General features: G+C 37.7%; 1 protein-coding gene across 5 annotated transcripts in view; it reads left to right on the forward strand.

Moving 5' to 3' along the window:
- SLC35A5 (solute carrier family 35 member A5) overlaps nucleotides 1-27,387 on the forward strand; it is a 28,202-nt gene extending 815 nt beyond the window's left edge. For 2 of the 5 annotated variants that reach the window (XM_036929602.2, XM_036929603.2), the window contains exons 2-7: nucleotides 164-309; nucleotides 4,109-4,207; nucleotides 5,460-5,590; nucleotides 8,134-8,201; nucleotides 23,770-24,550; nucleotides 25,903-27,387. In XM_036929602.2, coding sequence (XP_036785497.1) covers nucleotides 183-309; nucleotides 4,109-4,207; nucleotides 5,460-5,590; nucleotides 8,134-8,201; nucleotides 23,770-24,550; nucleotides 25,903-25,971 — 1,275 coding nt within the window. In that variant the 5' untranslated portion in view covers nucleotides 164-182 and the 3' untranslated portion in view covers nucleotides 25,972-27,387. Of the gene's footprint in view, nucleotides 1-163; nucleotides 310-4,108; nucleotides 4,208-5,459; nucleotides 5,591-8,133; nucleotides 8,202-23,769; nucleotides 24,551-25,902 lie in introns of those variants that run through there. The other 3 variants (XM_036929605.2, XM_036929607.2, XM_036929606.2) reach the window with 3 other exon arrangements.
- Nucleotides 27,388-27,595: the final 208 nt, after the last annotated feature.

Raw genomic sequence — 27,595 nt, forward strand, 5'->3', positions numbered from 1 at the left:
TTTCCTTTCCCCAAAGTTTCTTTTACTCCTCAACTTCCTTGGTTTTGATATAGCCATAGCTGGACAAGTAAATAATTCCTTTACTTTTCTTAACAAAATCAGTGATATTTGTGTTATGCTTAATCTGCCAGCAGAGTTGTACATGAGTGTGTTCTTCTTTAAGGCAATTAAAAACCAGTGGAATGGAGAGCAAGTGTCGTCATTCTGTGTTATGCTCCTTGTCAGCAATGTATACATTCCTACTAGGGGCCATATTCATTACTTTAAGCTCCAGTCGAATACTACTGGTAAAATACTCAGCCAATGAAGGTAAGTTAAAATTTGGAATATGTATGGAGCATTTTTATCTAATCACACATTATTTCTCCTGTCTTTTGGTTTCCCCATGTATAAAATGAGAATAATACCCTTTCAAGTACTCTGCTTCATGTGAATAATAAAGCCTGTTTAAATTTGATCCTTTAAACTTTCTTTCCTTAGCAAGAAAAGTTTTTGGTGCTGAGTGAAATTTGGATCGGTCAAGTACAAAATCAAAACCTTTACGGAATAGATCATAACATCTGAGAATTGCTTCAATCAACAGGTGTTTCTGGGCCTGTAGCAATATATACAATTATAACTTATTTTGAAATATACAAAAGGATATATTTAGTCTCTTGGTATTTGTACTGTCTTAATTACTCTATCAATGGGACAGTACAGATTATTAGCTTTGATAAGTACTTACTCAAATCTTTTTTTCCCATGTAAAAATTTGTATTAAACGAATAGCTTAAATCCACACAACTGTTAAGAATTTCTCACTAGCTATTGCCACGTAAAATCATGACCTCATGTTCTTTAATGGTATGCTAGAGGAGTCAGATGTGTTTATAAGTCTCCACTTAACATTTGTCAGGCACTAGGCTAAGTATTAGTAGCAGGGTTCAAAGTGTGTAAGACAGACCTCTTTGTCAAAACCTCACAGTTTATTAGAACACACATTATAAAACATGAAAATGCAGTATAATAAATGCAATCCCAAAAATGCAGAGATAGTGTAGAGGAGAGAGTGAGTTCTACTCTGTTCTGTTTAGGAGAGGATAATATGGAGTGCAAAGGGATCACGGAATAAGATGACTCTTGATCTGTGAGAAGAGAAGGTGGACAGGGGTATTCCAAACAATATAAACAGCCTTTAAAAATGAACAAATGCATAAAAAAGCAGGTTGGATTGTGAGAACATGCAGTTCAGAATTACTGAGCAAAAAGTTTAAGGACTTGGAGGAGAAGGGCAAGGAGTGCTTGGCCAGAGGGGGAAATTAATGATCAGATAGTTAAGGACTTCATATATCATGCCAAGGAGCTGGGACTTTATTTTTAGTCTCCAGAGTCTAAAGCATAAGGAATACTTGAAGGATTATGAACAGGAATATAAAAGGAGAAAGACTATTATAACTGGGTGAAGGATGGACTAAAGGGAAGAGGTTGGAAGCAAGGTAGCCAGGTAGGGGATTATTGCAAATTCACATCACAGATGATGACCAGTCAAGGCTTTGGAAATAGGAATAGAAAAGAGAACATAGATTCAAGAAATATTCTAAACATAGAAAATACAGAGAATAGATTGAATGTGGAGATTAAGGGAGATGAAATATTAGGTAGCTCAAAGGTTTCTGGTTTGGAGTGCCAAGTGTAGATAATGTTCTCAGCTAAAATGGAGGCTATTAGGAGGGAGACAGGTTGGACAGAGTTCAGAAAGATTGCACAGCTTTAACTATGTACCTTCCATGAGGCCAGGAGCTATGTCCTTACCACACTATCCAACAGGCTAGTGCCTCATATATGCAAAGAAAATGCCAATTAAATGAACAAGCAGAAAGTACTTATTCACATAGATATGTTTAGTGAAAACATTAATATTAAATTGACATTTAAAACCCTAGGAGCAAAGGGCTTATTCAAGGTAAGCATGAAAAATGAGAAAAATAAGAACGAAGAACAGAACTCCACGGAATGCTATTTTGCAGGCATGTTGACACTCAGAAGGGTGTGAATAAGGAATCGTAAGAAATAAGATAACTAAATGCACATGATTCATAAAAGGGAGGGAAATGAGTTTGAAGACTAAAGGGGAATTAAAACATCATTGATAAGATAGGGATTAAAACATGCCCTTTGGAATTAGTAAATAGAAGATGTTGTCTCTGAGACTAGGTACTTTGAATACAGTGGTGGAGTCAGAAACCAGATTGCTTGTGGACAATACCTGAGTGGAAAGAGTGATGTGCAGATAATGAATACTGACAGTATTGTATTGAGAGAAGAAGAAGTGTGGTGGTTAGAGGGGTAGGATCTTAGATTTTATTTTTCAGATAGGAGAGTTTTGAGCATACCTACAGGTCAAGGGGAGGAAGCCAGTTCATAGAACGATAAAGGAGATCTACCGAAGCCAGAGGACATACTTACTGGGCCAGTTCCTGAAGAGAAGGGCAAGTTTTAAAGGGGAGAATGGTCATAGTGAAGCCATGGCCCCTTTCTCTGGGACTAAAGGGAGAGCAGTAAAGATGGATATAATGTAGATCAGGTGTGAGTGTTGCCAGAAGGTGAGTGGGAGGAGGTCCTGCAGGATGCTAAAACACGGCTGGGATCAACCATAGAGAAATACAAGGAAAAAAAGCAATAAAAGCAAAAATGTGAGTCAAAGAGCAGTGATGAGTTTGAGAGTTGTAACTTAAAGCCTCCCACATCCTTCTTGTATGTTCATATTCACTTGTGTGTATCATGATAGAGATGAGATCAATGCAAAGTATTGTTGAAGAATATTAGAGTGTGATTTCACTCTAAGCTCAGAAAAGGGAGGAGATGTTTTAACTAGACTTTGAATGATGGAGGAACTTTTAACAAGCATACTAAATTCAGGTGGACATTTATTAAGTGCAGAATATGTTAACTGCCAGGTATGTGAAGATAACATGATTTCCTTCTGGCAAGGAGCTTACATTCTAAGGGCAAGATATACACATCAAAAATAAGTATAATACATTGTTGCAAGTCCTATTAATAGACGTTTATAGGTAGTGCTACAGGTTCAGAGATGAATAAAGGATTGATTTTGCTTGGGTTGAGAAGGTCAAGGGAAACCACAGAAAAGACGAAGAAAAGGTATTCTGGGTAGAAAGAATGTTAAATTGGCATTTTTCCTCTCTACTTGGCCAGTTTGGTTTTTAATGTTGAAGACCAAGGGAAACAAGCAAATGTTTTCAAAAGGAGGAAAAATGCATTCCTCAAAATAGGACTTAATGAAGTTCATGTTTGTCCACAGGAAATTACACAGCAAGTTGTTTGTGAGCATTTAGAATAGACAAGACAGCTAAGACCCAAGTGTGCTAACCAAACTCACTTCCTAATTAGATTGACTTGTAAGTTACGCTGTAGCATCTCAACTCAACAATGGGTCTGGTAGTGTGAGAGCATTTCCTCTCAGTCCTAGAGGTAGCCAGAATCCTGGGCCAGGTGCCTCTTGCCTCTTTTAAATGTCCACTGAATTTAGCGTTTGCCTATTAAAAGTAGCTTCCATCTTTTACCCCAGTGTACATTTAACCCAGAGTGCAAACAAGTATTGTTTTCTATGTGTAACATGATATGAGACTGGAAAATTCTGAGTTAGTATCACAAACAGAGCATGCTTTGATGTCAGCAAGGGAAAAAAGGCACACAAGAGGATCCATGCATTAGGTAAGGATTTACCCAGGTAAATTACGACTACATGATTACTCATGCCCTGATTTTTAATAACAGTCAGTTTAGAAGGTGGTCTCTAATGCCAAGCCACAGAACTTTTTTGCCTCTAGCCTTTGCCTCCTCAGAATATTTATCAGCAACTTGGATAAAAACATGAGAGGTATGTTTATCAAATTCATGGATAATAAAATACTGAATGGGGTAGGGATAGCTAATACATCAGGTGAAATGATTTTAAAAATCCCAAGGAGTAAAGCCATCCAGATGAACTTTAACATACCAGTATTAAAATCCAGCTTTTAAGTTTAAAAACAGATATAAATTATTAACTGTATATCAGCACTGTATAGAACAAAAGTTAAAAAACATTTCTATTACATTTCAGAGAACAAATATGATTATCTTCCAACTACTGTGAATGTGTGCTCAGAACTGGTGAAGCTAGTTTTCTGTGTAATTGTGACATTCTGGATTATAAAGAAAGGTGAGTCTTGAAACAGTACTATATATTTGTTAAAAATCACAGAATCAAAAAATTTTAGAACTGGAAAGAACATTTTATAACATTTAGTCTAGCTCATTAATTTTATATATAAGGATGCTAAGATACAAACATAGTACAATTACCCATGTTTTGCAGGTGGAGAAACAGGCTCAAAGAGCAAGTGCTTTGCAGTGCTGGGTAGACAGGGGCAGAGCCAGCACTCTAACTCATGTTTCCTAGTGTCCTGGCCATTTCATTGCCATTTAAAATGCTACTGATTTAATGCATAGCATATTACAAAGCAGTCCCCATTTCCTACAGGGGAGGTGGCATAGTACATTCGAGTCAGAGAGACTATATTCTGTGGAAGATTATCCCGAGTTCCAGTTTCATTAACTGTTAGAGATACTAATCCCTGCCTCAAATCTAAAACATCTGGCCTATTGTGGCCTTAATTTTTGCTAATTCTTCACCTTAGTTATCCAGTGACTGAGACTCAGTTCTTTCATTTCTCTGATCTGCCTTCCCACATGAGGTTGACACAGAATTTAGAGTATTAAAGGGCTTACCCAGGAAGATCTCCTTAAATACTAAAGGCTTTCAGTCTGTGCAAAATTTCTAGTTAATGAAATAACATTGCTTAATCTCATGAAATTCATGTGTTATTTGCATAGCTTATACTTAAATTGCTTTTCAACTTTTCATTTTATTTAATATTCTCTGTTACAGTACCTTTCTAAGTTTTTGGAAATCTGAGAGGTGATAATAACACATGAGGATTAGTAAAAATTAGTTTTCTCTGCTCCCATTATATAAATATTCACCTAGTATCTCCCTTTCCTGGTCCCCCTAAAGAAAAAAAAAATCCCAGTATGAGTTGTTGACTTTTTTCTACTTATTCTAACTTGTTGCTCTCTTTCTTAGCTTTAGTCTCTTAAAATAGTGAGAGAAACCATACATGTATCTTGCATGGCTTTAAGTGATACTTCTGTCTCAAGTTAACAGAAATTAGGAGAATCAGTATTCCTAAGGTGGTGGTTGATTATCAGTGTGGGGCCTGGTGGGAGGTTGAAGAAAGAAACAATAATGAAATGCTGTAATGTCTTTGATTTCTTACAGCTAATAGTCACTGATGGAAGCAAATTCTTAAAGCCTTTTTTAAAGAATTATATCAGTAATCAAATACAATTTACCTTTCTAAAAATATGGGTACTCTCATTAAGATTATTTATTGCTGCATTTCTTTCTTTAGATCATCAAAGTAGAAACTTGAGATGTGCTTCCTGGAAGGAATTCTCTAATTTCATAAAGTGGTCCATTCCTGCCTTTCTTTATTTCCTGGATAATTTGATAGTCTTCTACGTCCTTTCCTATCTGCAGCCTGTAAGTAAATATGACAAAGAAAATAGCAATCCCAGAACTAATCTTTCTTTCTTTCTGTCTTTCTTTCTTTCTTACCTTCCTTCCTCCCTCTCTCCCTTTTTTCTTCTTTCTTTTCTTCCCTCCCTCCCTTCCATCCCTCCTACCTTCCTTCCATCATTTTCTTTGGCGTTGTTAGTTTCTCACTGCCCTCACCAGCCTTCCTGTGGTTTGACCAGAATCATCTGAATGCTGAATTACCAATCTGCTTACCAGGCTCTCTCCTTGTGAAAGATTGCTGTGCTGACTATTCAGGAGGAGTTGCTCTCTGGCCAGTGAATCTGCAGCCATCTCTGTAACCTGAGTCAGGCCACCTATTTTTGGGGCCATCCTGTGGTCAACCTTTGATACTAAGCTCAGCATCTAGGACCTCCAAGACGATGTCCATGATTAACTCAGAAAATTACACACATAGTGCACTACTCTTTCTTACACCTGTTTTAATATAGTTTATGTGGCTTCTATTTATATGATTTTCTTTTTTCTGTTAGCCCTATCATTTAACCAACAAGTTCTTTAAGGTTAGAGATTATTGCCTCCCAGCTATAAATACTATCTATGACTGATAATACTAGGACTATTTTTAATCTCTCTTGGCATCCTCCATGCCAATTTAGAGAGCCATTAGTGATCAGAACAAAAATTTGGTCTTCTGCTTTTACCTACTACTCACTTTGGGTTTTATGCATATTTTCCCTAATATTTTGTAAAGTACATATTTCTATTGCCATTTTTTCAAAAATGTGTGTTAAGTTTCTTTAAAGAATAAATTCAAGCATTTGGGTTATTAACAGGATTTTTATTGGCATAAGTCATCTGTGTGAATCCTCTTGAATATAGCCAGTCAGTTTGAGAGTGAGACAAAAAGGGTCAACAGAGCACTATAGTAGAAAATAGGAGTTTGATTCTTCTGCACAATTTAGAAACTTCAAGTGCTCTTCTGTAAAACAGAATACTGTTACCATACCAACCCCATGGCAGGCACCTGGGCAGGTGATCACCTGGAGTTCTTTTCAGCTCTGTGATCCATGTTGTTATTAAGTGTTCATCCAGAATGTGTCCTCTCCTACATTCTTACTTCTACTTTGTTTTTCAGATTTGAGAATTCATGTAAACAACAACACAATTTTTTGTATCCCATGAGCATATATTTATTGTATGTGATAATGTATCCAACAGATTAGCTCTAAATTTACACCTGTTTCTTACAGCCCGAGTACCAAAGCAAGATTGCAGCTTCCTGAGATTGCAGCTACCTTGTTTTTTCAGCCTATTGCTTCGCCCTTCCTTCCTGATTGTGTATGACCGCTGGTATTACAAAATAGATCAGATGGTATAGTTAGTATATTGTCATGCCCAAGTCTAATTGGAAAGAGTTAGAGATGCATGGAAATTCTGGAGCAGAGAGCTCTGGTGTTTTGTTTATTCTAGACAATTTGTGGGAAGAGTTTTCAGAATTCACCAGGCTGCCAGGCTGCTTGGTTCAGTGCATTTGCTGTGACATTACTGTGGTCAGCCAGAGTCAGCCCTTCCCCACTCTTACCAATTACTTGCTTTCCTTGTCTTCTCTTACTCTTCTCCCAACTAGGATTTCACAAGCATCTGTCTACAGAAAATGAATGACACTGAGAAAACCTTAAAATAGCAATTCCCATAAAAATTCAAAGGAAAAACAACACTGTTGTGTTCTTGCAACTTTTGCTAGTTTTTATTGGATTTACTTTATTTCTTTGATTCAGCTGCATATTCACCATGTTTGCTAGTTACATAAGACTGGATACTCTTTGGGGTTTAGTCGACTTAAAGTGACAGCGAGGAAGAAGGCAGAGTGAGTAGGATTTGTTATTAAAAATAATATCATCAGATCCAGTTATGGGGAGCAGTGATGAAATTTCATTCTTTCTGAGCCAAAATATATACATGTTCAAGTTAATGACTGAATTCACAAAAATAAACCCTATAGAATCTGGCTAACATATTTTTAAGTATTTAGAACAATATGAATAAATCAAAGGACTATCAAATATGAGTTTGCTGTTGAGTCACTGGTATTGAATTCAGCCAGGAAAATTGATTGAATTCCTGGAAAAGTAAAGACACCTATACCTTAATTTTTTAATGTATAAATGGGCCTAATAGTACCTGCCTTCTCTCTACCTATAGAATATGAAAAGTCTAAAAAGCACCCTAAGAACTTAGAAGTATGCTTCATAAGCATAGTAACTTGTTATTTCTGGACCTAAACCTTTGGGTTCATAAATATTTCCAGATCTGCGCATACAGAGTATTTACACAGGCATTTACTGAATCTAAAACATTTTCAAAAATTTGATCATGTCTGCATAAATTTAACAAGTAATAAAAATGGAATTTAATCCTCTAGTGAAATAGGTGCCCTAAACCCCTTTGTTTTTTTGACCGAAAAGCTTTTTTTGTTAGGTGAACCAACCGGGAGATTTCTGAGGTCACTACTTTGGATGGTAACTCTATCTTCTCTTTCTTTCTAGGCCATGGCTGTTATCTTCTCAAATTTTAGCATTATAACAACAGCTCTTCTATTCAGGATAGTGCTGAAGTAAGTAACTTGCTGTGAAAGCATGTATCATACTTTAAAACGGCTCGGCCTTGTTTCAGATGATATACCCAGAGCACTGAACCCACTGACTCCCAAGGCCAGGATTTTATTCCTAATTGGCTTTATGTATTGGGCGAATTGTTTGACTCACCTAGAAAGCAGCTGCAGTGCTAGCCTGTCTAAATCTTCTGTAGTTAGGTGTACAAAATGTTTTTTCTTAACATCTCAAAAAAAAAAAAAAGATAATTAGCATAAGTAGTATTTGAAATTTAGTGCCCGATTTCCATCACAGAATCCATCAGCTTTTTTTTTTTTTCCAGAATCTCTATACATTTAATAGGGAACCAAGAAGTTCCTAAAAATTGTTAATACATTTGTTATTTGGAGTTTGGAGATGGAAATTTTTTATTAAACTACTTGAGATGGTCTCAAAATTACAATAATGGAAATGATAGATTTTTAAGCTTTTAAAAATGCTATCACCAGAAGATATGCCAAAGAAATAATCAATCTTCCCATGTGTTCTTCCGCCTGCTACTTCTACAGCTTTTCTTCTTCCTTCCTAATTACAACCCTTAAATAGAATTCGTGCCTCGTATCAAATTTATCGAGTATCATAATTCTTCCAAGTGGTAAAGATACCTCAAGACAAATGCTGGGCATAGAAGCCACAGGGCATAAATATGCAAAGATGTAAAAAGCTAACCTTTTCAAACAATAAGGCTTCCCTCTCACTTACCAACTTCACATTTCCCTGTATGGCCCTGGAAGATGACTGGTTAGCCAGAGACGGGTAAGATTCCTCAAGGGAGGAACAACCTAAGACAGGCACAGTCGCAGGGGGGCCATCAGGTGAGAAATTGGGGATCAACAGAGGTGAGGCTTAGAACCTCACACCCCCTGTTCTGAGAGAAATCTTCTGCATACGTGGATGTTTTATTGCCCTGGTCTAGCTTGGATTAACACATAGTCTACAGGCACACACCTGATCATCTACATTTGCTCTCTTACAACACTAAACTATGTTTTCTACCTTTATCTTGTATCTACCTACCACTTCAGCATTTTATTAAAAATAATAATAATAAAGAGAGAAATGTAGTATCCACACATAAATCAAGTATAAAAACCAAATGAGTATTCATATTTGAACTGACTGTTTAGAGTTCATAATGCATGAGCAAAACTGAAAGTTTCTGTGATGACTGCCCTTGTACTGTTCACTATGTAACTTATTCATTATGTAAGAATTTGTTCTCCATGTAAGAACTTGTTTGTTATGCCTCAGAAGATTGGAGACTGACGAAAATTAGGCTTGGGGTGGATTAATGATTGTGCATTGAGCATTGACTCCCCTATACAGAATTTTATTGTCGTTAACAATCATTTGATCAATAAATATGAGAGATAACCTCACAAAAAAAAAAAAAAAAAAAAAGGACAGACTTCCAATGGTAAAATAAATAAGTAACCGGGATGTAATGTATAGCATAAGGAATATAGTCAAGATAATGTAACAGCTTGGTAGGGTGATAGCTGGAACCTCGAATTATGTATATAAATGTTCTACCACTGTGTTGTACACTTGAAACTAATGTAATGTAATACTGTGCGTCAACTACCCTTCAATAAAAAAATAATTATTAAAAAAAAAAAAAATGCTATCACCAGTCTTTCCTATCTCTGGGAGGACCTTTGAATAAAATAAACATTTTTAAGTAAACAGTCTGTGCTACATAGCAAAGGCCAGAATGTCCTAAAGTGATACTGGATCTATATGCTTAACTCCAGTTTAATTTGTGACTTGGTGATGATGATGAAAAAAATAAAATCAATTTCTTGTTATATTGTTGTGATTGTTTTTTTGTTGTTAATTTTATGTTCACTTCTCTTTCAATTTCTTGTTTCTCAATGTGCTGTGTTATGAATGTCTTGGTACATAAGAACTCAGTAAATGTTTGCTGAATCCAAGATCCATTGAGTTCATCAATTATATGGAATTTCTGAAAGATTTTCTTTAACCCTGGAGAAACATTCAATTTAAGGTTGATGTGAGAGAGAGGAAAAAAATGAACATTACATTTTGCTCAGTTTAAATATTAGAGTATACAGAAATTTGCTTCTGCAATATGTTCATTTTATTTATGAAAACAGTTCAACTAGCAAGTTAAAGAATGCTATTCTAAAAATGTTTTAAAGTCTTTAAAATCAACAGGAAAGTCACTTATAAAAAGTTGGCTTCTGAGGGGTGGAAGATGGCGGCGTGAGTAGAGCAGCGGAAATCTCCTCCCAAAACAACATATATCTATGAAAATATAACAAAGACAACCCTTCCTAGAATAAAGACCAGAGGACACAGGACAATATCCAGACCACATCCGCACCTGAGAGAACCCAGCGCCTCGCGAAGGGGGTAAGATACAAGCCCCGGCCCCGCGGGAGCCGAGCGCCCCTCCCCCCAGCTCCCGGCGGGAGAAGAGCAGGCAGAGCGGGAGGGAGACGGAGCCCAGGACTGCCGAACACCCAGCCCCAGCCATCCGGGCCAGAGTGCAGGGCGCTCGATACTAGGAAAACAGGGCAGCAAGAACAGTGAGCAGGCACTGGAGGCTGGGCGACAGAGGGCATAAGAAAAGCGCGCGACCATTTTTTTTTTGCTTTTTTGCTGTTTTGTTTTGGCGAGCGCTTTTTGGAAGTCTTAAAGGGATAGGGACCCCAATACTAGGGAAACAGGGCAGCAAGAACAGTGAGCAGGCACTGGAGGCTGGGCGACAGAGGACATAAGAAAAGCGCGCGACCATTTTTTTTTTTGCTTTTTTGTTTTGTTTTGGCGAGCGCTTTTTGGAAGTCTTAAAGGGATAGGGACCCCAATACTAGGGAAACAGGGCAGCAAGAACAGTGAGCAGGCACTGGAGGCTGGGCGACAGAGGACATAAGAAAAGCGCGCGACCATTTTTTTTTTTTTTTTTTGCTTTTTTGCTGTTTTGTTTTGTCGAGCGCTTTTTGGAAGTCTTAAAGGGATAGGGACCCCAATACTAGGGAAACAGGGCAGAAAGACCGGTGAGCAGAGGCCTGAGGCTGGCACCGGAGAATAAAGAAAAACGAACGACCACCCCTTTTTTTTTTTTTTTTTTTTTTTTTTTTTTATTAAAAACTTTTTTTTTAATTAAAAAATTTTTTTTTCTTATTTTTTTTTTTGGTGGTCGTTGTTTTGTTTTGGCGGGTGCTTTTTGGAAGTCTTAGAGGGGCAGGGCGGGTCACTTAATCCAGAGGTAGGGAATCCGGGATCTCTGGGCACCCTAACCCCTGGGCTGCAGGGAGCAGGCAGGCCCCTTACGGAGATAAATAGCCTCCCAGCAGCTCCTGCTCCAACGCGACTCCACCATTTTGGAGTAGCTGCCCGAGACAGGCCACGCCCACGGCAACAGCGGAGATTAACTCCATAGCAGCCGGGCAGGAAGCAGAAACCCTGTCTGCACGCAGCTGCGCAGCACAAGCCACTAGAGGTCGCTGTTCTCCCAGGAGAGGAGGGCCACAAACCAACAAGAAAGGAAGTCCTTCCAGCCGTCACTCGTCCCAGTTCTGCAGACTATTCCTATCACCATGAAAAGGCAAAGCTACAGGCAGACAAAGATCACAGAGACAACACCAGAGAAGGAGACAGACCTAACCAGTCTTCCTGACAAAGAATTCAAAATAAGAATCATAAACATGCTGACAGAGATGCAGAGAAATACGCAAGAGAAATGGGATGAAGTCCGGAAGGAGATCACAGATGCCAGAAAGGAGATCGCAGAAATGAAACAAACTCTGGAAGGGTTTATAAGCAGAATGGATAGAATGCAAGAGGCCATTGATGGAATTGAAATCAGAGAACAGGAACGCATAGAAGCTGACATAGAGAGAGACAAAAGGATCTCCAGGAATGAAACAATATTAAGAGAACTGTGTGACCAATCCAAAAGGAACAATATCCGTATTATAGGGGTCCCAGAAGAAGAAGAGAGAGGAAAAGAGATGGAAAGTATCTTAGAAGAAATAATTGCTGAAAACTTCCCCACACTGGGGGAGGAAGTAATCGAACAGACCACGGAAATACACAGAACCCCCAACAGAAAGGATCCAAGAAGGACAACACCAAGACACATAATAATTAAAATGGCAAAGATCAAGGACAAGGAAAGAGTGTTAAAGGCAGCTAGAGAGAAAAAGGTCACCTATAAAGGGAAACCCATCAGGCTAACGTCAGATTTCTCAACAGAAACCCTACAGGCCAGAAGAGAATGGCATGATATATTTAATACAATGAAACAGAAGGGCCTTGAACCAAGGATACTGTATCCAGCACGACTATCATTCAAATATGATGGTGGGATTAAACAATTCCCAGACAAACAAAAGCTGAGGGAATTTGCTTTCCACAAACCACCACTACAGAACATCTTACAGGGACTGCTCTAGATGGGAGCACTCCTAGAAAGAGCACAGCACAAAACACCCAACATATGAAGAATTGAGGAGGAGGAACAAGAAGGGAGAGAAGAAAAGAATCTCCAGACAGTGTATATAACAGCTCAATAAGCGAGCTAAGTTAGGCAGTAAGATACTAAAGAGGCTAACCTTGAACCTTTGGTAACCACGAATTTAAAGCCTGCAATGGCAATAAGTACATATCTTTCAATAGTCACCCTAAATGTTAATGGGTTGAATGCACCAATCAAAAGACACAGAGTAACAGAATGGATAAAAAAGCAAGACCCATCTATATGCTGCTTACAAGAAACTCACCTCAAACCCAAAGACATGTACAGACTAAAAGTCAAGGGATGGAAAAACATATTTCAAGCAAACAACAGTGAGAAGAAAGCAGGGGTTGCAGTACTAATATCAGACAAAATAGACTTCAAAACAAAGAAAGTAACAAGAGATAAAGAAGGACACTACATAATGATAAAGGGCTCAGTCAAACAAGAGGATATAACCATTCTAAATATATATGCACCCAATACAGGAGCACCAGCATATGTGAAACAAATACTAACAGAACTAAAGGGGGATATAGACTGCAATGCATTCATTCTAGGAGACTTCAACACACCACTCACCCCAAAGGATAGATCCACTGGGCAGAAAATAAGTAAGGACACGGAAGCACTGAACAACACAGTAGAGCAGATGGACCTAATAGACATCTATAGAACTCTACATCCAAAAGCAGCGGGATATACATTCTTCTCAAGTGCACATGGAACATTCTCCAGAATAGACCACATACTAGGCCACAAAAAGAGCCTCAGAAAATTCCAAAAGATTGAAATCCTACCAACCAACTTTTCAGACCACAAAGGCATAAAACTAGAAATAAACTGTACAAAGAAAGCAAAGAGGCTCACAAACACATGGAGGCTTAACAACACGCTCCTAAATAATCAATGGATCAATGACCAAATCAAAATGGAGATCCAGCAATATATGGAAACAAATGACAACAACAACACTAAGCCCCAACTTCTGTGGGACGCAGCAAAAGCAGTCTTAAGAGGAAAGTATATAGCAATCCAAGCATATTTAAAAAAGGAAGAGCAATCCCAAATGAATGGTCTAATGTCACAATTATCGAAATTGGAAAAAGAAGAACAGATGAGGCCTAAGGTCAGCAGAAGGAGGGACATAATAAAGATCAGAGAAGAAATAAATAAAATTGAGAAGAATAAAACAATAGCAAAAATCAATGAAACCAAGAGCTGGTTCTTTGAGAAAATAAACAAAATAGATAAGCCTCTAGCCAGACTTATTAAGAAGAAAAGAGAGTCAACACAAATCAACAGTATCAGAAACGAGAAAGGAAAAATCACGACGGACCCCACAGAAATGCAAAGAATTATTGGAGAATACTATGAAAACCTATATGCTAACAAGCTGGGAAACCTAGGAGAAATGGACAACTTCCTAGAAAAATATAACCTTCCAAGATTGACCCAGGAAGAAACAGAAAATCTAAACAGACCAATTACCAGCAACGAAATTGAAGCGGTAATCAAAAAACTACCAAAGAACAAAACCCCCGGGCCAGATGGATTTACCTCGGAATTTTATCAGACATACAGGGAAGACATAATACCCATTCTCCTTAGAGTTTTCCAAAAAATAGAGGAGGAGGGGATACTCCCAAACTCATTCTATGAAGCTAACATCACCCTAATACCAAAACCAGGCAAAGACACCACCAAAAAAGAAAACTACAGACCAATATCCCTGATGAACGTAGATGCAAAAATACTCAACAAAATATTAGCAAACCGAATTCAAAAATACATCAAAAGGATCATACACCATGACCAAGTGGGTTTCATCCCAGGGATGCAAGGATGGTACAACATTCGAAAGTCCATCAACATCATCCACCACATCAACAAAAAGAAAGACAAAAACCACATGATCATCTCCATAGATGCTGAAAAAGCATTTGACAAAGTTCAACATCCATTCATGTTAAAAACTCTCAGCAAAATGGGAATAGAGGGCAAGTACCTCAACATAATAAAGGCCATCTATGATAAACCCACAGCCAACATTATATTGAACAGCGAGAAGCTGAAAGCATTTCCTCTGAGATCAGGAACTAGACAGGGATGCCCACTCTCTCCACTGTTATTTAACATAGTACTGGAGGTCCTAGCCACGGCAATAAGACAAAATAAAGAAATACAAGGAATCCAGATTGGTAAAGAAGAAGTTAAACTGTCACTATTTGCAGATGACATGATACTGTACATAAAAAACCCTAAAGACTCCACCCCAAAACTACTAGAACTGATATCGGAATACAGCAAAGTTGCAGGATACAAAATCAACACACAGAAATCTGTGGCTTTCCTGTATACTAACAATGAACCAACAGAAAGAGAAATCAGGAAAACAACTCCATTCACAATTGCATCAAAAAAAATAAAATACCTAGGAATAAACCTAACCAAAGAAGTGAAAGACTTATACTCTGAAAACTACAAGTCACTCTTAAGAGAAATTAAAGGGGACACTAACAGATGGAAACTCATCCCATGCTCGTGGCTAGGAAGAATTAATATCGTCAAAATGGCCATCCTGCCCAAAGCAATATACAGATTTGATGCAATCCCTATGAAACTACCAGCAACATTCTTCAATGAACTGGAACAAATAATTCAAAAATTCATATGGAAACACAAAAGACCCCGAATAGCCAAAGCAATCCGGAGAAAGAAGAATAAAGTAGGGGGGATCTCACTCCCCAACTTCAAGCTCTACTATAAAGCCATAGTAATCAAGACAATTTGGTACTGGCACAAGAGCAGAGCCACAGACCAATGGAACAGACTAGAGAATCCAGACATTAACCCAGACATATATGGTCAATTAATATTTGATAAAGGAGCCATGGACATACAATGGCGAAATGACAGTCTCTTCAACAGGTGGTGCTGGCAAAACTGGACAGCTACATGTAGGAGAATGAAACTGGACCATTGTCTAACCCCATATACAAAAGTAAACTCAAAATGGATCAAAGACCTGAATGTAAGCCATGAAACCATTAAACTCTTGGAAGAAAACATAGGCGAAAACCTCTTAGACATAAACATGAGTGACCTCTTCTTGAACATATCTCCCCGGGCGAGGAAAACAACAGCAAAAATGAGTAAGTGGGACTATATTAAGCTGAAAAGCTTCTGTACAGCAAAAGACACCATCAATAGAACAAGAAGGATCCCTACAGTATGGGAGAATATATTTGAAAATGACACATCCGATAAAGGCTTGACGTCCAGAATATATAAGGAGCTCACACGCCTCAACAAACAAAAAACAAATAACCCAATTAAAAAATGGGCAGAGGAACTGAACAGACAGTTCTCCAAAAAAGAAATACAGATGGCCAACAGACACATGAAAAGATGCTCCACATCGCTAATTATCAGAGAAATGCAAATTAAAACTACAATGAGGTATCACCTCACACCAGTAAGGATGGCTGCCATCCAAAAGACAAACAACAACAAATGTTGGCGAGGCTGTGGAGAAAGGGGAACCCTCCTACACTGCTGGTGGGAATGTAAGTTAGTTCAACCATTGTGGAAAGCAGTATGGAGGTACATCAAAATGCTCAAAACAGACTTACCATTTGACCCAGGAATTGCACTCCTAGGAATTTACCCTAAGAATGCAGCAATCAAGTTTGAGAAAGACAGATGGACCCCTATGTTTATTGCAGCACTATTTACAGTAGCCAAGAATTGGAAGCAACCTAAATGTCCATCAATAGATGAATGGATAAAGAAGATGTGGTACATATACACAATGGAATACTACTCAGCCATAATAAAAGGGCAAATCCAATCATTTGCAGCAACATGGATGGAGCTGGAGGGTATTATGCTCAGTGAAACAAGCCAAGCGGAGAAAGAGAAATACCAAATGATTTCACTTATCTGTGGAATATAAGAACAAAGGAAAACCTGAAGGAACAAAACAGCAGCAGAATCACAGAACTCAAGAATGGACTAACAGGTACCAAAGGGAAAGGGACTGGGGAGGATGGGTGGGTAGGGAGGGATAAGGGGGGGAGAAGTAGGGGGGTATAAAGATTAACATGCAAGGGGGGTAGGAGAAAAGGGAGGGCTGTACAACACAGAGAAGGCAAGTAGTGATTCTACAACATTTTGCTATGCTGATGGACAATGACTGTAAAGGGGTTTATAGGGGAGACCTGGTATAGGGGAGAGCCTCGTAAGCATAATATTCGTCATGTAAGTGTAGATTAGTGATACCAAAAACAAAGAAAAAAAAAAAAAAAGGGCAGTTCCTGTGTGGTAACCTCCAACGAGTTCTACACAAGGGTATAAAGGGCATATAAAAGTGTAGGCAAAGGGTCTGTTTGTGTTTATACAGAGGATCAAAGCCTAATTGGGCTACCCCAAAAATGAACTAAGATACGATATGAAAAAGAACTTCCAACATCAGCACTCTCTGGAAGACTCATGCCAGAAGATGATCATCAAAAAACCCCAACAAAGATCCATGCACTGCTACAGCTGTAGATGCACTCATCCCACCCGTTCCTGGACTTGCCATGGGAATGAGGAAGGAGATATCTAAACTGGCCTGTGCATACAGTAAAACAACAAATTTGACTGGATCTATACTGTTGGAACTCAACCAAGAATTTGGAGAAGTGCAAATTGTAGCGCTCCAAAGTCTTACAACTACAGACTATTTACTGTTAAAAGAACATATGGCATGTGAACAGCCCCCAGGAATGGGTTGTTTTAATTTGTCTGATTTCTCTCAGACTGTTCAAGTTCAGTGGGACAATATCCACCATGTCATAGATAAGTTTTCACAAATGCCTAAGGTGCCTAACTGGTTTTCTTGGTTTCACTGGAGATGGCTGGTAATTACAGATATGCTTTGGTTATGTAACTATACTCCTATTATGTTAATGTGTGTGCGCAATTTAAGTAGTAGCTTAAAACCTATACATGCTGAAGTTACTCTACAAGAAGATATGTCAAAGAAATAATCAATCTTCCCATGTTTTCTTCCACCTGCTACTTCTACAGCTTTTCTTCTTCCTTCCTAATTACAACCCTTAAATAGAATTCGTGCCTCGTATCAAATTTATCGAGTATCATAATTCTTCCAAGTGGTAAAGATACCTCAAGACAAATGCTGGGCATAGAAGCCACAGGGCATAAATATGCAAAGATGTAAAAAGCTAACCTTTTCAAACAATAAGGCTTCTCTCTCACTTACCAACTTCACATTTCCCTGTATGGCCCCGGAAGATGACTGGTTAGCCAGAGACGGGTAAGATTCCTCAAGGGAGGAAAAACCTAAGACAGGCACAGTCGCAGGGGGGCCATCAGGTGAGAAATTGGGGATCAACAGAGGTGAGGCTTAGAACCTCACCCCCCTGTTCTGAGAGAAATCTTCTGCATATGTGGATGTTTTATTGCCCTTGTCTAGCTTGGATTAACACATAGTCTACAGGCACACACCTGATCATCTACATGTGCTCTCTTACAGCACTAAACTATGTTTTCTACCTTTATCTTGTATCTACCTACCACTTCAGCATTTTATTAAAAATAATAATAATAAAGAGAGAAATGTAGTATCCACACATAAATCAAGTATAAAAACCAAATGAGTATTCATATTTGAACTGACTGTTTAGAGTTCATAATGCATGAGCAAAACTGAAAGTTTCTGTGATGACTGCCCTTGTACTGTTCACTATGTTACTTATTCATTATGTAAGAATTTGTTCTCCATGTAAGAACTTGTTATGCCTCAGAAGATTGGAGACTGACGAAAATTAGGCTTGGGGTGGAATAATGATTGTGCATTGAGCATTGACTCCCCTATACAGAATTTTATTGTCGTTAAGAATCATTTGATCAATAAATATGAGAGATGCCCTCACAAAAAAAAAAAAAAAAAAAAAAAGGACAGACTTCCAATGGTAAAATAAATAAGTAACCGGGATGTAATGTATAGCATAAGGAATATAGTCAAGATAATGTAACAGCTTGGTAGGGTGATAGCTGGAACCTCGAATTATGTATATAAATGTTCTACCACTGTGTTATACACTTGAAACTAATGTAATGTAATACTGTGCGTCAACTACCCTTCAATAAAAAAATAATTATTAAAAAAAAAAAAATCATAAGAGGGAAAAAAAAAAAAAAGTTGGCTTCTGAGAAAATATATGTAGATGATAACATCTTTATACTGATTCCTGTGATAAAATTAGAGATGCACTTCCATGAAGAAAAATGAAAGTTGGCTTTGATACATAATGAAAGGATCACTGTTTAATAAAGGGGTCTCAAAAACATGTCTTTTTAAAAGTAAAAAATTTTTTTCCTGTGAAATGACAGTGTAGGTACATACAATATTATACTTTTCATCATATAGGCATTTGACATAAGTATTATGTCAAAATTACATCAGTCTAAAACTGAATTTACCAAGGAGAAGATGTAAAGTATGTGTTGCCTGATGTTAAATGGGCCTGTAGCTATAGCTGTGCCAGTGGGTCTCTTGTTTTAATTTACTCCAGAGCATGAGCCATGGCTATGTGGCCAGTTAAGGAGCCGCAGAAAGGCCTCAGAAAGGCCCTACCCAGGGCTGGCCAGCTTGCTTTGAAGGCAACCTGGGGGAGGTTCTCCACCAGGTAGCAACCAGAAAACATACTAGGGATTCCCCTGAACCATATTAGTTGAGAGCCTTTCTCTGCTGTTTCAGTTTAACCTCACAATGACCCCAGCTGGCAGGAGCAGTTTTTATCTGTTCATCAATAGATGTGTCCAGTTCCAGAGAAGCTGAACATACTGCAGTGGTTAGGCAGCTCCCTTTGTAGGGAAGGGCATGTCTGGTGGAGATGGGGCAGGGCTAAGCACAGAGGGGCCAGCTTGAAATGAGCTGCACCTGTCAGGCTTAGTGCTGGAGCATTGACACTGTGGGCAAAGATGGTCCCATTAAGTTTTTAAGCATTTACCCATTTGTATAAAAAAACTAATTCTTAGTGTAATACCAAAAACAAATCTATACTGTAAACTTTGATTGCTTTTAATACTATTAATTATAGTATTATGTTTCTGCTAGTTTTAATAACACTTAAGAACTAAAGTTCAAAAAAATTTTCCACATATTTTATCTTAATATTTGGAGCAGTAATATTGATTCTTAGACATGTTTGTTGCTAATATCTCTGGTTTGAATCTTTGGGAGTTATTTGTATTAAAGATGGTAAAAATCCATTTTTTTAATTTTAATTTGGAGTATTTTATTCCATAATAAATTTGGAGTATTTGCTCCCAGAGGGGGTCTTAATTGGACCCATTCACAAGTTAGCACTGATGCTACTCTTAATAGAGCTAAAATAATATGACAATAAATCTAATACTGTCTTTTAAGTATCTATTATTACATTTTAAAATCAACTTTCTTATATTTTGATCTTTTTTGCTGGTGGTGGTGTAGGTTGTTTGATTGTTTTTTCCCTATTTGATCTACCCTTTGTGAATCATCTGCTGGTCTTTTGCCCATGACATTAAAATTTTGACCTAGGAGTAGCCTCTTGAGTTCTATCACATATTCTTAACTTGTTTGCTGTAAATAACTCATTTTTCACTTGCAATAGTAAAGCTGTTGTGTTATATAACTTACTTGACTCTCACAGAGCCATCAAATACCTTTTCCATACTGATAAGGAATATAAGGCTCACAGGTAGGAACAAATATGTCCAGTGACTAATGTGAGAATTACTTGGAAGACTTTGAAAGTGGGAAAAAAGAAATATATCACTATCCAAATGTCTTACTGTGTTTTCTAGAGAAACCCCATGTGAATGTATAGATTTGTTCTTTGAAGTATAGCCACTGGTTCAAAGTGGAAACTGGTGGCGGGTGTTATGCCTAAAGCATTACTGGTTTGCTCTTAAGGCTTGACAAATTGTCTAATCATGTGTGCTTAGGCTTTAGGAAATAATAGTATCACCCTGAACATTGAGATTTGGGGGCAAAAGATAATCAAACCAGTGCTTACTTTACCTAAAGAATGTATATGTTGCTCTGATATACTCAGAGAAGCTGTGGAAAAGAAATCATTAAAAAATGCATTTGAAATATCATAGTTGTCTTAGGAGTTATAGTAAAGTTTACTTTTTCTCCAAAGCAGCAGAAAAGTAAAAGTGCCACTCAGTAGTACAAGTATTTCTACAAAATCATTCATTTGATAATTCTTTTTTTATAATTTCTCATTATAAATCTGCCTCTGGTCATTTTCTGTGATACTAAGAAAAATATTATGCACTATTTCTTAAAAACATAGCAGTCGTGTGAGTCTTACAACTTATTTTTATGTGTTGCCTTGGTTTATTACCACCAAATATGGCATAGATGCTTTTATGTAACAGTTTGGACTTAATTATTTAGTTACTAGGAACACTGAAAGTGGAGAATCATTTTTTTAAAACACATACTTTAAACTGTTTAACTTCAGGTACATAAATGTCCAGTCATTCTTTCATGAAGATACAGGGCCTTTCCTTTGAGTATGTGTACGGCTTACAGGTTTAGAGTTCTTTGACTTCTTCGTTCTACATTCTACATTAGAATCAATTATTCTAGTTTCCATTTCTTTAAAAGAGAGCATGTCCTTAAAAATAATTTTTAAAGTAGATTTTTTTTTAGATTTTTATTATCCATTCCTTAGTCTTAAAATTAGCTCACCTATACCTAATTTGAAGTCAGTTTTTTATCTTGTGATTTGCCTTTTAATTAATCTTCCCAAAGCATTCAACTTAGTTTTCATAAAAACATCAATCCTTTTCTTTCACTCAGAATGTATCATTTATTTAAGTAATGATGTTACCTGGCAAAAACACAGGAATAGAGCCTTTCTATGAGAACCCAGCTGGCTTGGGAGAAGAGGCCCTGAGCTGGCCTTGCAGTGTAAGGTGTTCAGCTCTAAGAATCAATGAGTGTTTTACTGGGGCAATGGAGAGATCAGTAAAGTGAGTTTCTACTGTTGCACCCACTAAACTCGGAAGAGCAAACAAACTCTTCTATGCACAATCAGTCATTTCATTTCTAAGAGCCACAAACAGTCAACTTTACAAGATAATTTATTAAGCTTTATTTTCTTTGCTGAAAATCTTAACATTTCCAGCTTAACCCTTAGTGATTTTTATGTTCCCTAGAACAACACCTTGGATGAGTAATTGTTTGCAGCAAGGTACCATTTAGCTTGTTTAAGAAATTGTTTCCTTAGATTCCTTTTACTCAGTGTCAAAATTAATGGAAACTCTGTAGCTGTCAGAATTGAAAACTTCTAAAGGAACTAGGTCATTGCCTCATCTGTCTTGATATACAGTCATTGGTTATATATACAATATATGATTTTTATAAATTGGGCACTCATTTTTCATCTGTCTTTTCTGTTTCCATTCGATTTGTTTTCTACCACTTAGTGTACCAGTAGCACCTTTAGTAATTTATGTAACTGGTTCACAGTTTCTGGCCTCGTGGCATAGGGCTCTGTTGAGCACATCACAAGTGCCATATCTGGTTATTCGAAAGTATATGATTGTGTGCATAGATGTGCTCTTACCTAAGCCAGTCTGTGCGTTTAGCAGTTTCAAAGCATGAAGCTCTATGGAGGCATTGGCAAAATCAGACACATCTTCCTGTATTTGCACCCTGGAACTCAGAACTATACTTAAGAGGTGCATTAGTCCAGAACAAAGGCATACAAAACCATGGCTCATACCCTTTCCTTGCTCTTTCATAAATGCTTGACCTTAGGGAAGTCAGCTAACCTCTCAGCAGTGTTTCCTCCCTTAAAACAGGAGTGCCTAACTCCAAATAGGTGCTCAATAAATGTTCTGAGATTTTTGTAGCTTCCAGTTCTTACCTGTTGCTTTGCACTTCTGTCTTTGCATATGTTAATTTGTATGTGTCCATGTGTGTCTGTGTGTGTGTGTGTGTGTCCCTCTTCTTCGCCCTACCAGTCGATCTCTGAGGATTTGTTCCCCCCTCCCAAGGTCTTCCTGCCTTCTCCATCCTGAGTCAGCTACTCGTCCCCTAGTTAACAGTGTGCATTCTGGCTTGCAGACTCTTCCCTCTGCCTGGATATATCACAAATTCCCTTTTTGCGTGGCAAACTCCAGTTTATTTTTCATCTTTCTGCTCAAGTGTTATTTCTTCTTTGAAGCAATACCTGATTCCATTTACAGACTCAGGTGCTCCTTCCTCACTGTACTTCAGTTCCATTTATCACTTGTCACACATTATGTTGTCATCATTTAGTTTCATGGCTGTCTCCCTATATTAAAGTGTAAGTTCCTTGAGGATGGAGAACAAGGTGTCTCCCTCGGGTGCCTGGCACATAGTAGCTGCTTAGTGTCTGTTGGACTGAATGATTCTGCAAAATGGAATGATAAAAATATATATTTTCTGTATTTCAGAAGTTTATTTTTTAGAGAAAGAGAAAAGAAGGAAGGGAGAGAGGAAGAAGGAAGGAAGAAGAAAGTCACCAGTCATTTGACAGTTTTCAAGGGTCTCCTAGGGGTTGGGAGAGGGCTGGGAATTCAACTATATAGCAGCTTTGGCACACACTGCAAGGATTCACAGATTTCTGAAGCTCTTCACATTCTGATTCTGGAAAGCAGGCTGACAATCTCTGCCATAGCTTCATAGTTAGATTTTAAAGTTACTGTTCCAAAGGTCCAATATCACCTCTGGAGATAGAAAGGAGGCTTAGTTAAAACTATAGGTTAAAAGGAAACTTACAGTGGGGAGAGATGACTGAATGGTCTCAGGGACAGTTACAAAAGTCAATAAAAATACCAAGTTTAAGAAGCAGAGACACCAACAGTTTTCCTTTGAACTTGAATTGGGAATGCTAGCAAAAGCTGGCTACAGTTTATTTAACCAAGTACTCAAGTGTCTGTCTGAGCTTACAGTTGATATGGGAGGGGGGAAAGCCAGTAGTAAAATCTTGTTTTTAATCTTCGAACAGGAGACATCTAAACTGGATACAGTGGGCTTCCCTCCTGATTCTGTTTCTGTCTATTGTGGCCCTCACTGGAGGGACTGGAACCTCACAGCATAACCTGGCAAGACATGGATTTCATCATGATGCCTTCTTCAGCCCATCCAATTCCTGCCGCCTTTTCAGAAATGAGTGTCCCAGAAGAGACAATTGCACATTAAAGGAGTGGGGTTTTTCTGAAGCCAAGTGGAATACAACAGCCAGTGTTTTCAGTCACATCCGTCTTGGTTTGGGCCATATTCTTATTATAGTCCAGTGTTTTATTTCTTCAATGGCCAATATCTATAATGAAAAGATATTGAAGGAAGGTAACCAGCTCACTGACAACATCTTCATACAGAACAGCAAACTCTATTTCTTTGGCATTCTTTTTAATGGACTGACCCTGGGCCTTCAGAGCAGTAACCGTGATCAGATTAAGAACTGTGGGTTTTTTTATGGCCACAATGCATTTTCAGTTGCCCTTATTTTTGTAACTGCGTTCCAGGGCCTCTCTGTTGCTTTTATTCTGAAGTTTCTGGATAATATGTTCCATGTCATGATGGCCCAGGTCACCACTGTCATTATCACAACAGTGTCTGTCCTGGTCTTTGACTTCAGACCCTCCATGGAGTTTTTTCTAGAAGCCCCATCAGTTCTTCTTTCCATATTTATTTATAATGCCAGCAAGCCTCAAGACCTGGAATATGCTCCTAGGCAAGAAAGGATCCGAGGTCTAAGTGGCAGTCTCTGGGAGCGATCCAGTGGGGTGAGTTTGTGATAATGCTGCCTTTTGCCTCTTCTTCCCAAACTCAGAGCATGAGTATACAAGAAAAGAAAGATCAGTGCTGACTTACAAAGGTTGTATCGGATCTCTGTGACTTTTAAAAATCATTCAACAAACATTCTTTGGACTTACTTGTGCAAGGGCTCATCATAATGCTGTCAGGTTGAGATTAAACATAAGCCACCTTATGTGTTAGTGGACTCAGAATTTAGAGTCACAGAGCTGAAAGCTGCCTCATATATTATCTTGTCCATTCTCCCTGGTTCTACAAGTGAAGAACAGACTCAGGCTAACTGCTTTAAGACAGTAAGTGCTGGAACTGGTACTAAACCCATGAGGTCTGACTCCTAGTCCATTACTCCTTCCACTTTTCCATTGTTGGGGAAGTAAGCCTTATTCATAAGAGAAGGTGATCTTCAACATTAGTCTTGTTAAATGTAAGTGGAAAGCCTGGCTTCTTGATCTCACCTGCTCTTAACTCAAACCGCAGTGTACCAGAAGGGTAGGCCTTGTTTGTCTCACTAAGAAGGTGGTTTTTCACAAGAATGTCTAAAAATAGAGAAATATCTCCTAAAAAAATAATCATGCCGTTATTCTGCCAGTTGCTTATAATTGTTTTAGGAAGGTCTGTCAGCCATGATATCAGCAAATTAATAATGATATTTTAGAGATTCAAGCAAGAAGTTAAATATACGTTTCAGTAAAAGAGAAAACAGACTCCTCTACCTAGCTTTCGATTAAAAACTCATGCACACACAAAATACAAAATATTCCATACAATGAATGTTCCAGTATTTGGGAAAATTAATCTGTTGCTTACTACAGTCAGACAGAGCTTCCCTCAGTAATGCATCTGAAATGGTGATACAGTAGGTTCTTAAGATAAAGTTAGACTAATGGGTCCCGAATGCCCTGATCTCATTTGGAGTATAGACCCAAAACTCCTGTATTCTTCTCTGATGGTCTAATAATATGGCTTGCCCTTCTTTTTGGGTAAAAGAAAATAAATTCGGTAACAGCCTAGTTTATACCTATTTCTACAACCTTTAGACATTTCCCTTCAAGACCAGCAGAGAGCGCTCTGTACTGTGCTCATGTTAACTGAAATTCAGGTCCTCAGATCTGTTTTAGTTTTTCATGATCTCATTATATGTCTAAAATTAACTTTAAAAGGACTTAAGTATTTATTTAATTTCATTTGACCAGATTATATTTGTAGCCTAGTGAAGTTGAATCCATGATTCGTTAGTAAGTTTTCTCCTTAGTAACCATTAAAAATGATGTAATTTTTTAGTTTTGTTTTAAGTAATAACTAATTTCATGTTTCCTTTTAGGATGGAGAAGAACTGGAAAGACTGACCAAACCAAAGAGCGATATTGAGTCAGACGAAGATACTTTCTAATTGGTACCACAATAGCTGGCAGCTCTTGCAAAACTTTTCACATTTTCAGCATGTGTGATACTTGTCTTTTCATTTTGATAAACCAAGAACATTTCTGAAGCATAATGCTTTTGGCATATATCTAACTACTCTCTAAATAGTTCCATCCAAAGCTTAGAGTACCCAAAGGCTAGAAAGTCCTAAGGAACTGATGTTAAGACTAATAGTCTGGAGTCTGCAAGGATGCATTAATGGCCCGGTACTTGATAAGTCAAAATGATATCTTCATAAATTATTTTCTTTGTCCTCCAAGATTCCTAAAACCTTGTAGTAATCATGTTAGGTTACATATATAAATATATAAATAGAGATCAGTTTGCCAGATACTCATAATTATGTAGTTCTACTCTGCATGCCAAAGTCTTTCCTTGTTATTATAAATATCACCTAGGTTATCTCTTGAATTTGTGAGGCCCTGGAGGTACTTCATTTTGCAATTAAAAAGCAATGTGACTCTTAAAAAATTGGGTTGAAGGAACTACGTTGACTGGGGGGTAATGTAGCCTGTGCTAAATATTTTGTTAAAAACAGTTTTTTAGAAACAAAATCTTACTATTTTAATTTTTAGGAATACATAGGGAATTTGATTTTTAGTGATTATCTTTTGATATTTTTCTACACAAATAAGCTTCAATTTAGGTGGAAGTTGTTTCCCAATCACCACAATTATCATTCGTATTTTAAATCACTTATGAAAGTAATAGTAGGTTTTCTTCTCCTCAGTTTGACCTGTACTCTTGGATTATTTTATTTTGGAGAACTCATAAATTTTTCATTGTGTTATTAACTAGAATTTGTGATTGTATATCTATCTCTATGTCATATCCTGTTCCTAAAAGTTGAAACATTGGCTTCAGAATCATACCAGGTGGTCAGAAAGACCTAATGCCTAAAAGGGTCACTCGGCAAACAAACATAGATACTGTTACTGAAATATGAATAGTATTGCTCTAAAAGGAAGAAGGCTAGTAATAAGTGAAGCACTTTACAGTAATAATATTTCACACTTTAGATGGGTGTAATTTTTCAAGGTATTTTTGCATTTGCAGCCAGCTGACTCTCTGAAGTGAAGCAATCAGGTGACAGATAATTTAAAAGTAAGAAAAGAAGTGACTTGCCCAAGGTCATGCAGCTGGGTAGTGTTAAGACAGTCAGGTTTCACTCATAGGCCTGTGTGTTTACAGAGCTCTACACTGTAAATGTGAGCTGTAGGTGTCATTTTCATGCATTCCCTGCATCTCTTTTTGCCCCTGATTTTCATACAGATGAACATCCGATAATACTATTAACATATCCATCTGTGATACTGTGATATCCAGAATAATATGACTGTCAAGAGTTGGTGGAAATTGATAAATAAAATAATTATTAAGCCTGTATCTTGCATCGCTGTTCTTTCATGTGTGGTGGGATGCAGAATTCTTCTAATTTCAAAAAATAAAGCAAAAAATAACTAAAAATTTTCTGTGATTTCTGAGAATAACACAACTGTTCACCTTATCATAGGCATGCCATCAGAGCTGTGAAAAGGAAGATTACACCATTATTGGCAATTCATTTTAAAGGTAAGGAAAGTCAAGTATAG

The sequence above is a fragment of the Manis pentadactyla genome, chromosome 1 (assembly GCF_030020395.1).
Source record: "Manis pentadactyla isolate mManPen7 chromosome 1, mManPen7.hap1, whole genome shotgun sequence".
Lineage (NCBI taxonomy): Eukaryota > Metazoa > Chordata > Mammalia > Pholidota > Manidae > Manis > Manis pentadactyla.